Genomic DNA, 12,491 nt, shown 5'->3' with positions numbered 1-12,491 from the left:
AGGACGGACAGCTGATCGTCCTTGCAGTGGCAGACCACGTGTAATAAGGTGAATGCACCAATTTGTAAGTCGCTCTGGATAAGAGCGTCTGCTAAATTACTTAAATGTTAATAACACCTGCACAGGATCGGCACATCCGAACATCACACCTGCGGGACAGGTACAGGATGGCAACAACTGCCCGAGTTACACCAGGGACGCACAATCCCATCAGTGCTCAGACTGTCCGCAATAGGCTGAGAGAAGCTAGACTGAGGGCTTGTAGGCCTGTTGTAAGGCAGGTCCTCACCAGACATCACTGGCAACAACGTTGCCTATGGGCACAAACCCACCGTCGCTGGACCAGACAGGACTGGCAAAAAGTGCTCTTCACTGTTGAGTTGCGATTTTGTCTCACCAGGGGTGATGGTCGGTTTCACGCTTATCGTCAAAGGAATGAGCATTACACCGAGGCCTGTACTCCGGAGCGGGATCGATTTGGAGGTGGAGGATCCGTCATGGTCTGGGGCGGTGTGTCACAGCATCATCGGACTGAGCTTGTGGTCATTGCAGGCAATCTCAACGCTGTGCGTTACAGGGAAGACATCCTCCTCCCTCATGTGGTACCCTTCCTGCAGGCTCATCCTGATATGACCCTCCAGCATGACAATGCCACCAGCCATACTGCTCGTTCTGTGCGTGATTTCTTGCAAGACAGGAATGTCAGTGTTCTGCCATGGCCAGCGAAGAGCCCGGATCTCAATCCCATTGAGCACATCTGGGACCTGTTGGATCGGAGGGTGAGGGCTAGGGCCATTCCCCCCAGAAATGTCCGGGAACTTGCAGGTGCCTTGGTGGAAAAGTGGGGTAACATCTCACAGCAAGAACTGGCAAATCTGGTGCAGTCCATGAGGAGCAGATGCACTGCAGTACATAATGCAGCTGGTGACCACACCTGATACTGACTGTTACTTTTGATTTTGACCCCCCCTTTGTTCAGGGACACATTATTCAATTTCTGTTAGTCACATGTCTTTGGAACTTGTTCAGTTTATGTCTCAGTTGTTGAATCTTGTTATGTTCATACAAATATTTACACATGTTAAGTTTGCTGAAAATAAACACAGTTGACAGTGAGAGGACGTTTCTTTTTTGCTGAGTTTACTTATATGTAGAAATATACTTATGTACGAAATCTCATTGTACACTTCCTTGTTTTGAAAGCCAAATTCCTGCAGTTATACTATATAACAATAACAAGAATATTTGGAAGGGGAAACACCATACACGAAATGGCACCCTATTCCGTGTATAGAGCACTACCTTCCACAAGGGGTCATCGGCCTCTAGTCAAATGTAATACACTATGTACAGTATAGAGGGCCTTATGGGTCGCAGACTGGGTTCTGACAGGAATACTACTGTCAAGTACAACAGTAAGATGGACAGGGGCAAGATGAAAAAGAACAGTTAAGGCTTTGATAAGATTAAATAACATTGATTCATTACATCATCTATGCCCGGGAATTTAGCATAGATTTTGAATGATGCATCCGGTCAACCAGGTCATTAGTGCCAAGCAAAAGACGTCATTCTCATAAACGCAAGATTGGCTCCAAATGAATGACCATGTGCCAATCCCTTGGTAAATTGGAGCATAATTTCACAGTCTGACAACTCTTGATCTAGCTCCCAGAGGTGAGCGCAGGATTGACGCCACTCTGTTCCAACTCAGCGATCACTGCCATGTGTTTAAAGTCAGCTGGTTTGTGGTTGAAGGTCTCCACCAATCGAAAAATCTCCTGCCGCTGGGTTCCGTAGAACAGCTGCACCTGATTGGCCAAGCACTGAGCCAGATGTACTGTCTGCAAAACAGGAGTATTTGGTTAAAAGCCTTCCTCCACTTGGACCAAACCAAATAAAACAAGCTATAAATTAGAAAAAGTTCTATGGTAATTACAGTGTAAAGAATACCAGAGGTGAATGACATTGTTGTAATCTACAAAACAACTACTTGACTAATTACCATTTCACAGTTGTTGATGTAATTGATTAAATGTGCCGTGTGTATACAGTAGTGATCAGCCTGTATGAGTAAAGCTATTGTTGAATGTGGAGTATAACTGGGCTGCTGCCTATAACACTGACCTCAACATCATTCTTTTTTATGGATTTTTAAAGTGGTATTGCATCATGTACAATGGCTTATTAGAAACAGCTTACCATGAACTTAGGGTCCATCTCGGCAGTCATGAGCACTACACCCTTGTCTTTCTGCAGGTCAGAATAATGGTAGAGGATCAACTGACTGGGGGCGTGCTCTCCCATGGTCTGTGGAGGGGTCAGGGAAACACCAGAGTCAATATAGTATAGAATCTACACCACAGATAATACAAGTTATCTAGGAATATAATCGTATTTCTATACATCATATACTGAACCAAAATATAAACGCAACACGTAAGGTTTTGGTGCCATGTTTCATGAGCTAAAATAAAAATATCCCAGAAATGTTCCATACGCACAAAAAGCTTATTTCTCTCAAATGTTGTGCACAAATTTGTTTACATCCCTGTTAGTGAGCATTTCTCCTTTGCCAAGATAATCCATCCACCTGACAGGTGTGGCAAATCAAGAAGCTGATTAAACAGCATGATCATTAGACAAGTCAACCAGGTACTGGGGACAATAAAAGGCCATTCTAAAATGTGCAGTTTTGTCACACAACACAATGCCACAGATGTCTCAAGTTGAGGGATGTGAAATTGGCATGTTGCTGCAGGAATGTCCACCAGAGCTGTTGACAGAGAATTGAATGTTCATTTCTCTATCATAAGACGCCTCTAAGGTCGTTTTAGAGAATTTGGCTGTACATCCAACCGGCCTCACAACAGCAGACCACATGTAACCACACCAGCTCAGGAACTCCACATCCGGCTTCTTCACCTGCGGGATCGTCTAAGACCAGTTACCCAGACAGCTGATGAAACTGGAGTATTTCTATCTGTAATAAAGCCCTGTTGTGGGGAAAAATATATTCTGATTGGCTGAAATCCATAGATTAGGGCCTAATTTATTTATATCAATTGACTGATTTCCTTATATGAAATTGTTGCATGTTGTTTTTATATATTTTTTCAGTGTTGAATCCTATGGTGCTGTTTGGGTGAGCTAGGATGAAGAGGGGCTCCCGAGTGGTGCAGCGGTCTAAGGCACTGCATGTCAGTGCGTGAGGCGTCACTACAGACACCCTGGTTCGATTCCAGGCTGTATCACAACTGGCTGTGATCGGGAGTCCCATAAGGCGGCGCACAATTGGCCCAGCATTGGCCGGGTTTGGCCGGTGTAGGCCGTCATTGTAAATAAGAATTTGTTCTTAACTGACTTGGTTAGTTAAATAAAGGTTAAATAAATAAAACATTAAAAGAGGAGCTATAAGAGAAATGATATAGGAGTTACCTGGACATTGATCAGGGACGTGAAATGCAGCTCGTGGTCCGACCACTGCCCCAGGAAAAATTCATAGCCCTCCTTTTGGGGTAACGCATACAGGAACTGGATGTAGGGGAGTAACACATTGTTATACAGATGAGTAATACCTTTAAATTGTCACGGTTGTCGTTGGAAATGGAGGACCAAAACGCAGCAGGTATGTGTACGCTCATCTTGACATTTATTAACTTAGAATGAACACACCAAAACGAAACGAACTTACGCACAACGAAACAGTCTTGAAAGGCTCACTCAGCAAAACAAAAAACACAAATACACAGACAAACACACCCAACTAATATAGGACTTCCAATCAAAGGCAACACCACACAGCTGCCTTCAATTGGAAGTCCACCCCAATTAACTCAACATAGAAATAGATCAACCAGACTACACATAGAAATACATCAACATAGACCATAACTCAAAACCCGGAAATAATAAATCAAACGCCCTCCTAACTAACACACCACCCTGAACCACATAAAACAAATACCCTCTGCCACGTCCTGACCAAACTAAAATGACAATTAACCCTTATACTGGCCAGGATGTGACATAAATGTTTTTGTATTCAACTATCAGACAGATTAAAACTATTCAACATGAGTTCCAATAGTAGATTCATGAGTATAACATTTCTAAAAAAAATAATGAAATGCTGGGATTCAATCATCTCAATTCATTGTTGTCCATACATTATTCAGGTTGTGGTTAACATGTTATGGAAGCGCTGAATATTAAAGCTTCCCTTTCTTTACTTGTACAATACTGCCATCAAGTGTCCTTTCCTGCATGTTACTCCTCAAACAATCACATCTGCTCTGTCACCATGCCACACAAATTGTGTGCAATGTCATTGTAAACACACTGCTTTATCATCAACCTTTGAACAAACTACAGTCCAGTTCTACTAGGCACAAAGCATGGAGATGCTTACCACAGGGTTGCACTTAGCTCTGTTGAAAATCACTTCAAAAACGTGAGCCTAAAATAGAGCAAGAATTATGTCATTGTAATTATGCATTTGTTAAACCACTGTCAAAAGTGTTATCTGACAAAATGGCAAACTTACTGGTATGACAGCGCTTATGGTGTCTTTTGTGGCATAATACTGCCTCCAAAGCTGAAAACAAAATGAAAGTTAAATTTTTTGTGTATTTTATTCCTCTTATGAAAACATGAAAAATAACATTCTTTACATAGATATGCAAGGTTTGAATTAGTCTAAACATTTAAAACACGTACCTCTGCAATTTCTTCTCCTGACTTATCCTGGATCAAGTCCAAATTCAGGATAGATCCTAGGGTCTGTGCAAGAAACAAATGGTATTATCCAGGTGGACAGGGTGATTTACCCTCATACAAAGCAATGGGCTTTAAAACCTAGTGTAAAGCAGTACACAAAATTCAACCGAATTATGCAAATTGTATTAATCCACTGATTTGACTTCTCACCTTGTCTTTGGTGAATCTGCCTGAACCATCAGCCTGGTTGTCACGCTTCTCTAGCTGCAAATATAAATGGATGTCAATCAAACAGTGTTTCCTTATATGCATGTAGGACATATTGGCACAAAGGCTGTCAGAGCATCTAGGGGTTGGCAAAAACATTGTTTCAGCGTAAAGAATTCTACAACCGTGGGACACACTCCTAAGCAGCGGAGGGTAATCCATTACACCCAACAAAATGTGTTATATAGGCAAGTCAGTTAAGAACAAATTCTTATTTACAATTCCGGCCTACCCTGGCCAAACCCGGACGACGCTGGGCCAATTGTGCGCCACCCTATGGGACTACCAATCACGGCCGGATGTGATACAGCCTGGAATCGAACCAGGGACTGTAGTGACGCCTCTTGCACTGTGATGCAGTGCCTTAGACCACTAGGGTCAATATACAGAGCCTTCAGAAAGTATTCACACCCCTTGACTTTTCCACATTTTGTTGTGTTATAAATTGGGATTAAAATGGATTTAATGATTTAAAAATTTTTTTTTTACAATCTACACAAAATACTTGAATATCAAAGTGGAAGAAAAATGATATCTACTAATACATCTTGATTAGATAAGTATTCAACCCCCTGAGTTAATACATGTTAGAATCAACTTTGGCAGCGATTACAGCTGAGTCTTTTTGAGAAAGCCTCTACGAGCTTTGCACACCTGCATTGTACAATATTTTCCCATTATAAGTTTTTAAAACTCATTTACATTTTAGTCATTTAGCAGAAACTCGTATCCAGAGCGACTTCAAGTTCTGTCAAGCTCTGTCATTTTAGTCATTTAGCAGAAACTCGAATCCAGAGCGACTTCAAGCTCTGTCATGGCGGTTGTTGATCACTTTAGTGCGTCATTGCGAACAGGAAGCATGTTTTGGAATATGTGTATTCTGTACAGGCTTCCTTCTTTTCACTCTGTCAATTAGGTTAGTATTGTGGAGTAACTACAATGTTGTTGATCCATCCTCAGTTTTCTCCTATCACAGCCATTAAACTCTAACTGTTTTAGTCACCATTGACCTCATGGTGAAATCACTGAGCAGTTTTTTTCCTCTCCGGCAACTGAGTTAGGAAGGAAGCCTGTATCTTTGTAGTTACTGGGTGTATTGATACACCATCCAAAGTGTTATTAATAACATCACCATGCTCAAAGGGATATCCAATGTCTGCTTTTTTTTTAACCTTTCTACCAATAGGTTCCCTTCTCTGTGAGGCATTGGTAAACCTCCTTGGTCTTTGTGGTTGAAATTCACTACTCGACCGAGGGACCTTACAGACAATTGTATGTGTCGGGTACAGAGATAGGGTAATTGTTCAAAAACCATGTTAACCCCTATTATTGCACTCAGAGTGAGTCCATGCAACTGATTGATTCAAGACATTTCAGCAAATTTCTAAAAACAAAATTCCACATTATAGGGTATTGTGTGTTGATCAGTGGCACAAAACCTCAATGAATATCCATTTTAAATTCAGGCTGAAGTGTGGAAAAAGTCAAGGGGTTTGAACACTTTCTTTAGGCACTGAAGCATAATACGTCGGCGGGTGATAGCTAGCTAATGCTAACCCTAGCTAGGTACCGTCTGATACATCGCTGTGTCCGGTCCTCTCACAACCTCTCCAATTACATTGGAACTTACTGTACTGTTTAACTGGGTGGTTGGTCCAAATGACGCTAGGAATGATTATTCAACTTATTCAACTCAGATTCCTATAACCTGAAGCATGACCACACAATGTAAATACACGCCATTAACACATACCAGCCCAGCTCGTGCTTACATGGTTGTGCACATGAGTCAGGTGAAATCATGTACCCAGAATATATATATTTTTAAACGTTTCCTAGCATCATAAGGACCAACCACCCAGACAACCAGCTTATAGAGGGCCTGCAAGGTCAATTTCCAAAATCAAAACACTGGGTTCTCTTAGATTGTAGACTTGCTTGCCATCACCCGTCTGGTCCAAGAGACTAAGGTCAATATAACCTCAGAACGTAGTAACCTACCTCCTGCTCCATGAGTTTGACGAACTCTGATTGTTTGGAGTGTCCGAGTGGCTCCCGTTTCATTTCATTTCGCTTCTCGAGCCGAGCATTGAACTCCTGCGGTTTGGCACTGAAAAAAAGAAATAAAGGCTGGTTAGGAAATCCCTAAGTTCAAAACTAAGCTACAGTTCAGCCTAGATATGAAAGACAAAATGGTAAAAAGAACAGTGTATTTTGCAGCAGGAAACATCTCAGAGGAGAGTGACTGTCATGACTTCAGTTAGACCTTTAATTATCCAGACCAGGACAAAAGACTTACAAGCTCTACAATATCAAAGTTAGCTCTGGCTAGTAGTTATTAGTACTGTCACTCAATCCTTGTCCTGGTATGTGCAGGCTTTTGTTCCTGCCCAGTACTAAAAAAGCAATGAATTCTCTTGATTAAGTTAATTGAATCAGGAGGTTAAGTACTGAGTAGTAGAAAGTTCAGATTAGAAGTCTTCTTGGGTCTAAATCCACTTCAATCAGTGTAGATGAAGAGGAGGAGTCAGGTTAAATTAGGATTTTTAAGGCTTGAGACAACTGAGACAGGGATTGTGTATGTGCGCTATTCAGAGGGTGAACGGGCCGGACAAAAGATTGAAGTGACTTTGAACGGGGTATGATAGTTGGTGTCTGGCGCACCGGTTTGAGTGTGTCAAGAACTGCAAAGCTTCTGGGTTGAAGAACGGTCCACCATCCAAAGAACATCCAGCCAATTTGACAACTGAGAAGTATTGGCGTCAACATGGGCCAGCATCCCTGTGGAATGCTTTTGACACCTTGTAGAGTCCATTCCCAGAAATATAGAGGCTGTTCTGAGGAAAATAGGGGGTGCAACTCAATATTAGGAAAGGTGTTCCTAATGTTTTGTATACTCAGTGTATAGCCTGTTTGGTAGACTATAATTCAGGTCTAACGAGCATAATATTTTTTTGTTATAAATTAAATGTAGATATACACTACCGTTCAAAAGCTTGGGGTCACTTATAAATGGCCTTGCTTTTTTGTCCATTAAAATAACATAAAATTGATCAGAAATACAGTGTAGACATTGTTAATGTTGTAAATGACTATCGTAGCTGGAAACCGCAGATCTTTTATGGAATATCTACATAAGCGCACAGAGGCCCATTATCAGCAACCATCACTCCTGTGTTCCAATGTCACATTGTGTTAGCTAATTAAAGTTTATCATTTTAAAAAGGCTAATTGATCATTAGAAAACCCTTTTGCAATTATGTTAGCACAGCTGAAAACTGTTGTTCTGATTGAAGAAGCAATAAACCTGGCCTTCTTTAGACTAGTTGAATATCTGGAGCATCAGCATTTGTGGGTTTGAATACAGGCTCAAAATGGCCAGAAACAAAGACCTTTCTTCTGAAACGCGTCAGTCTATTCTTGTTCTGACAAATGAAGGCTATTCCATGAGAGAAATTGCCAAGAAACTAAGATCTCGTAAAACGCTGTGTACTACTCCCTTCACAGAACAGCTCAAACTGGCTCTAACCAGAATAGAAAGAGTGGGAGGCCCCGGTGCACAACTGAGCAAGAGGATAAGTACATTTGTGTCTAGTTTGAGAAACAGATGCCTCACAAGTCCTTAACTGGCAGCTTCATTAAATAGCACCCGCAAAACACCAGTCTCAACGTCAACAGTGAAGAGGCGACTCCGGGATACTGGCCTTCTAGGCAGAGTTGCAAAGAAAGCCATATCTCAGACTGGCCAAAAAAAAGAAAAGATTAAGATGGGCAAAAGAACACAGACACTGGACAGAGGAAGAATGGAAAAAAGTGTTATGGACAGACAAATCTAAGTTTGAGGTGTTCGGATCACAAAGAAGAACATTCGTGAGACGCAGAAAAAAAGAAAAGATGCTGGAGGAGTGCTTGACGCCCATCAATCCAATCCAATTTGTGGGAGGTGCATCAGGAAGCATGTGGTGAAACCTCTTCAGATTACCTCAACAAATTGACAGCTAGAATGTCAAAGATCTGTAAGGCTGTAATTGCTGCAAATGGAGGATTATTTGACAAAAGTAAAGTTTGAAGGACACAATATTTAAATTAAAAATCATTAATTATAACCTTTTCAACATCTTGTCTATATTTCCTATTCATTTTGCAACTCATTTCATGTATGTTTTCATGGAAAACAAGGACATTTCTAAGTGACCCCAAACTTATGAACGGTAGTGTATATGTACAGCTCTGGAAAAAAATAAGAGATGACTGCAAAATGATCAGTTCCTCTGGTTTTACTATTTATAGGTATGTGTTTGGGTAAAATGAAAATGTTTGTCTTATTCTATAAACTACTGATAACATTTCTCCCAAATTCCAAATCAAAATATTGTCATTTAGAGCATTTATTTGCTGGTCAAAATAACAAAGCTGCAGTGTTGTCAGACCTCGAGTAATGCAAAGAAAATAAGTTCATATTCATTTTTAAACAACACAATACTAATGTTTTAACTTAGGAAGAGTTCAGAAATCAATATTTGGTGGAATAACCCTGATTTTCAATCACAGCTTTCATGAGTCTTGGCATGCTCTCCACCAGTCTTTCACATTGATGTTGGGTGACTTTATGCCACTCCTGGTACAAAAATTAAGCTTGTTTAAAAATGAATGTGAACTTATTTTCTTTGTATTATTCGAGGTCTGACAACACTGCATCTTTTTTGTTATTTTGACCAGCAAATAAATGCTCTAAATGACAGTATTTTTATTTGGAATTTGGGAGAAATGTTGTCAGTAGTTTATAGAATAAAACAAAAATGTTAATTTTACCAAAACACATACCTATAAATAGTAAAACCAGAGAAACTGATCATTTTGTAGTGGTCTCTTCATTTTTTCCAGAGCTGTATATATCCATTTTTATAGAATTAGCCTATACAGCCTTAAGTTTGATTTGAAAGAAAAGTCATCCAAGCCACAGCGCCCAGGGGGACTGGGTCTGGAAAGAACTCCAAAAGGGAACTTCCTCCTACAGTCACATGCATGTAAGACGTGTTGATATTTATATACTAATCAAAAAGAACAGATTCTGATGTTTCCAAATAACCTATCTTTGCCAAACAACTCGCAAAGAAGAAAAATTTGTGGACGAGCTCTGCTTGAAATTCGACCTTTTTGTCAGAATTGCCATGTTACCATGCGTTCCACACATAGGCACTCACAACACTCAAAATCACTAACATAATTACATTCAAAATATGCTATTCTGTTTTTTGTTTTTTTTAAATACATTTTCATATTGTTCCTTAAGACCTGCCTAAATTAAAAATAATGGATTTCTTCGTGATGGCGTATATTAAAATGTAGCCTATTTATAAATAAACACTTGAATTGTGTTAATGGTTTTCATTTTAGATTAATAAATGCTTTTGTTTTCTTTGAAATACATTTTTATCGTATTCTAATGTCACCTAAGACCTTCATAAACATCCTATACATGCCACACTCAGTCGACCAAGCATTAGCAAGGATGACAAATCTGCAGCAATCAACATTCATTATAACCCTTCATCTCACGCTGTACCATTCATGTCACAAGCCAAGATATCGTTATTTAGCTGGGGTGCATTCATTATGCCGATTCTGTTCAAAACGTTGTTGGTTGCAAAACGTCAACAAACCGTTTACTCCAAACGGACAACGTTTTGGCAAAGTAGTTATCTGACAAAATTAGGTAGGTTCCTCCCCGTTACGTTTGGTTGTCAAACGGTAAACTTTTTTCGAAGACGTAATAAATACAACCTTGAGACCAGGGGTGTATTCACTAGGAACCAAACGAAACGGGACCAACCTGAATTTGTCAAATAACTCGTTTTCGTAGCAAAATGTTCTGGACTAATGATTACACCCCTACTAGCTAACAGTTGGCAAGACGTGGCTAGCTGACTACACATGGGAAATTAATTTGACAAACAGTGAAAGTTGCACACCAAGATTAGCTAGTACCCAGTTTTATTGCCATGTAATGTAGGTAAGTTGGCAAGCTAACGTTAAATTAATATTTGCTAGCGTGTGACTTTTCTTTCGCTTAACGTTACCTCCGTAGCTTTCTGATCTTTTCCTGATATTTATTATAATATGGATTGTCCTCCAATTCCGGCTCTTTCTCCTTCTTCACAGAAAATGCTCTTAACTGCGACGGCACCAGGCCTGGGATGAGCGGTCGGATTCCAGTTACCCTGACCGCTAGCATCCCACGGTACAAACAAGACATTTGCACCATGGCCGCCGCCATCTTTCCCCCTTCGCCGTCGTCGCACATAAATAACACGCCGTAAAGAAACAATGTCAACATAAAATTAGTTCCGAGGACCTGTATTGTCTCAATTACAATTATGAGAAAGGCCTATATAACAATTAAATTGATAGGCCTTCACATATTTTAAGTAGTTTAAACATTTTAATTCAATCCACAAATGTCCCAAAATCACTACAGAAGGAACAGTCTTCTATAAAATGTGCATTCATTTCAAAATTAGTTTGGAATGCATCAAAACAAGCTTGGAATGCAACAGCAATGGCACAGACAGAGTATGTGAGAATTCTCCAATTCACCCGTGCGTGTAAAAGTAATACATGAGACAAATATACAGAGCAACGTTTTGTCCTATATTTATATATTTTTTGTATTACTTTTTCAAATCCCAGCCAGAATCCTCGCAGGAGGCCTTTTGCCAGGCCGTCATTGTAAATAAGAATTTGTTCTTAACTGACTTGCCTAGTTAAATAAAGGTTAAATAAATAAATAAAATAAAACTTCAAGGTAATAACTATAAATATGAACAAAACAAGCCAAACCTTTTCAAGCACCGCAGAATGGCACGTTTACTGGACATTGCCTATCTTCTTTCTGAGAGGTATCCCAGCTAGCACATAACGTTCTGAGAACCATATGTTTTTTAGAGCTTGGTGAGAGCGTGGCTGTCCTATGGTAATTTTGTATACAACCTTCCCACAACTTTCTGGGAATGGTGCAGAATAGTTGCTTGGCTTGTAAACATTCTCAGCACATTTAAGGAACTTGACAAAAAAATGAATCGTTTCTTGGTATTTTGTAAAAGATCAAAGATGGCTACATTTAATTTATGTTCTAGGAAAGTTCACCAACTGGTTTGACATTGGAAATGTTCTCATAGTTCAGCGAACGTTAAGATTTTTATTTTATTTAACATTTATTTAACTAGGCAAGTCAGGTTGGTAAGAAACAACATTATTCTGTGGGAAATACATTACTTCAGCATCAATTGTTATTGGTCACATACGCATATTTAGCAGATTAAATATTTTTTTATGTTTTGTACAGTCAGTGTATGTCGGTTGTGTTCTGTAGTCAGGTAGTGAGAGTGGCCTCTTCTGGTGAGATGGTGTAAGTGCACAATGTTCAATGAACAGTGACAGTAGGCTATAGTTATGTATTGTGGTTATTAACATTGGTCCTGGACACCCACATGGTGTGCAGGCTT

General features: G+C 39.9%; 1 protein-coding gene across 1 annotated transcript; it reads right to left on the bottom strand.

Moving 5' to 3' along the window:
- Positions 1–1,119: 1,119 nt before the first annotated feature.
- On the bottom strand, positions 1,120–11,326 carry LOC115151597 (ATP synthase mitochondrial F1 complex assembly factor 1). Its single transcript, XM_029695661.1, has 9 exons — positions 11,067–11,326; positions 6,988–7,096; positions 4,930–4,983; positions 4,720–4,782; positions 4,547–4,597; positions 4,412–4,459; positions 3,439–3,534; positions 2,203–2,310; positions 1,120–1,844 (listed from the first exon to the last, which is right to left on the bottom strand). Exons 1-9 carry the CDS (start codon positions 11,321–11,323, stop codon positions 1,665–1,667), a joined length of 966 nt encoding a protein of 321 aa, XP_029551521.1. The 5' UTR covers positions 11,324–11,326; the 3' UTR covers positions 1,120–1,664.
- Between the last annotated feature and the right edge of the window lie 1,165 nt (positions 11,327–12,491).

Source organism: Salmo trutta, chromosome 17 (genome assembly GCF_901001165.1).
Source record: "Salmo trutta chromosome 17, fSalTru1.1, whole genome shotgun sequence".
NCBI classification, from domain to species: domain Eukaryota; kingdom Metazoa; phylum Chordata; class Actinopteri; order Salmoniformes; family Salmonidae; genus Salmo; species Salmo trutta.
This window is presented reverse-complemented; position numbering and strand designations above follow the sequence as displayed.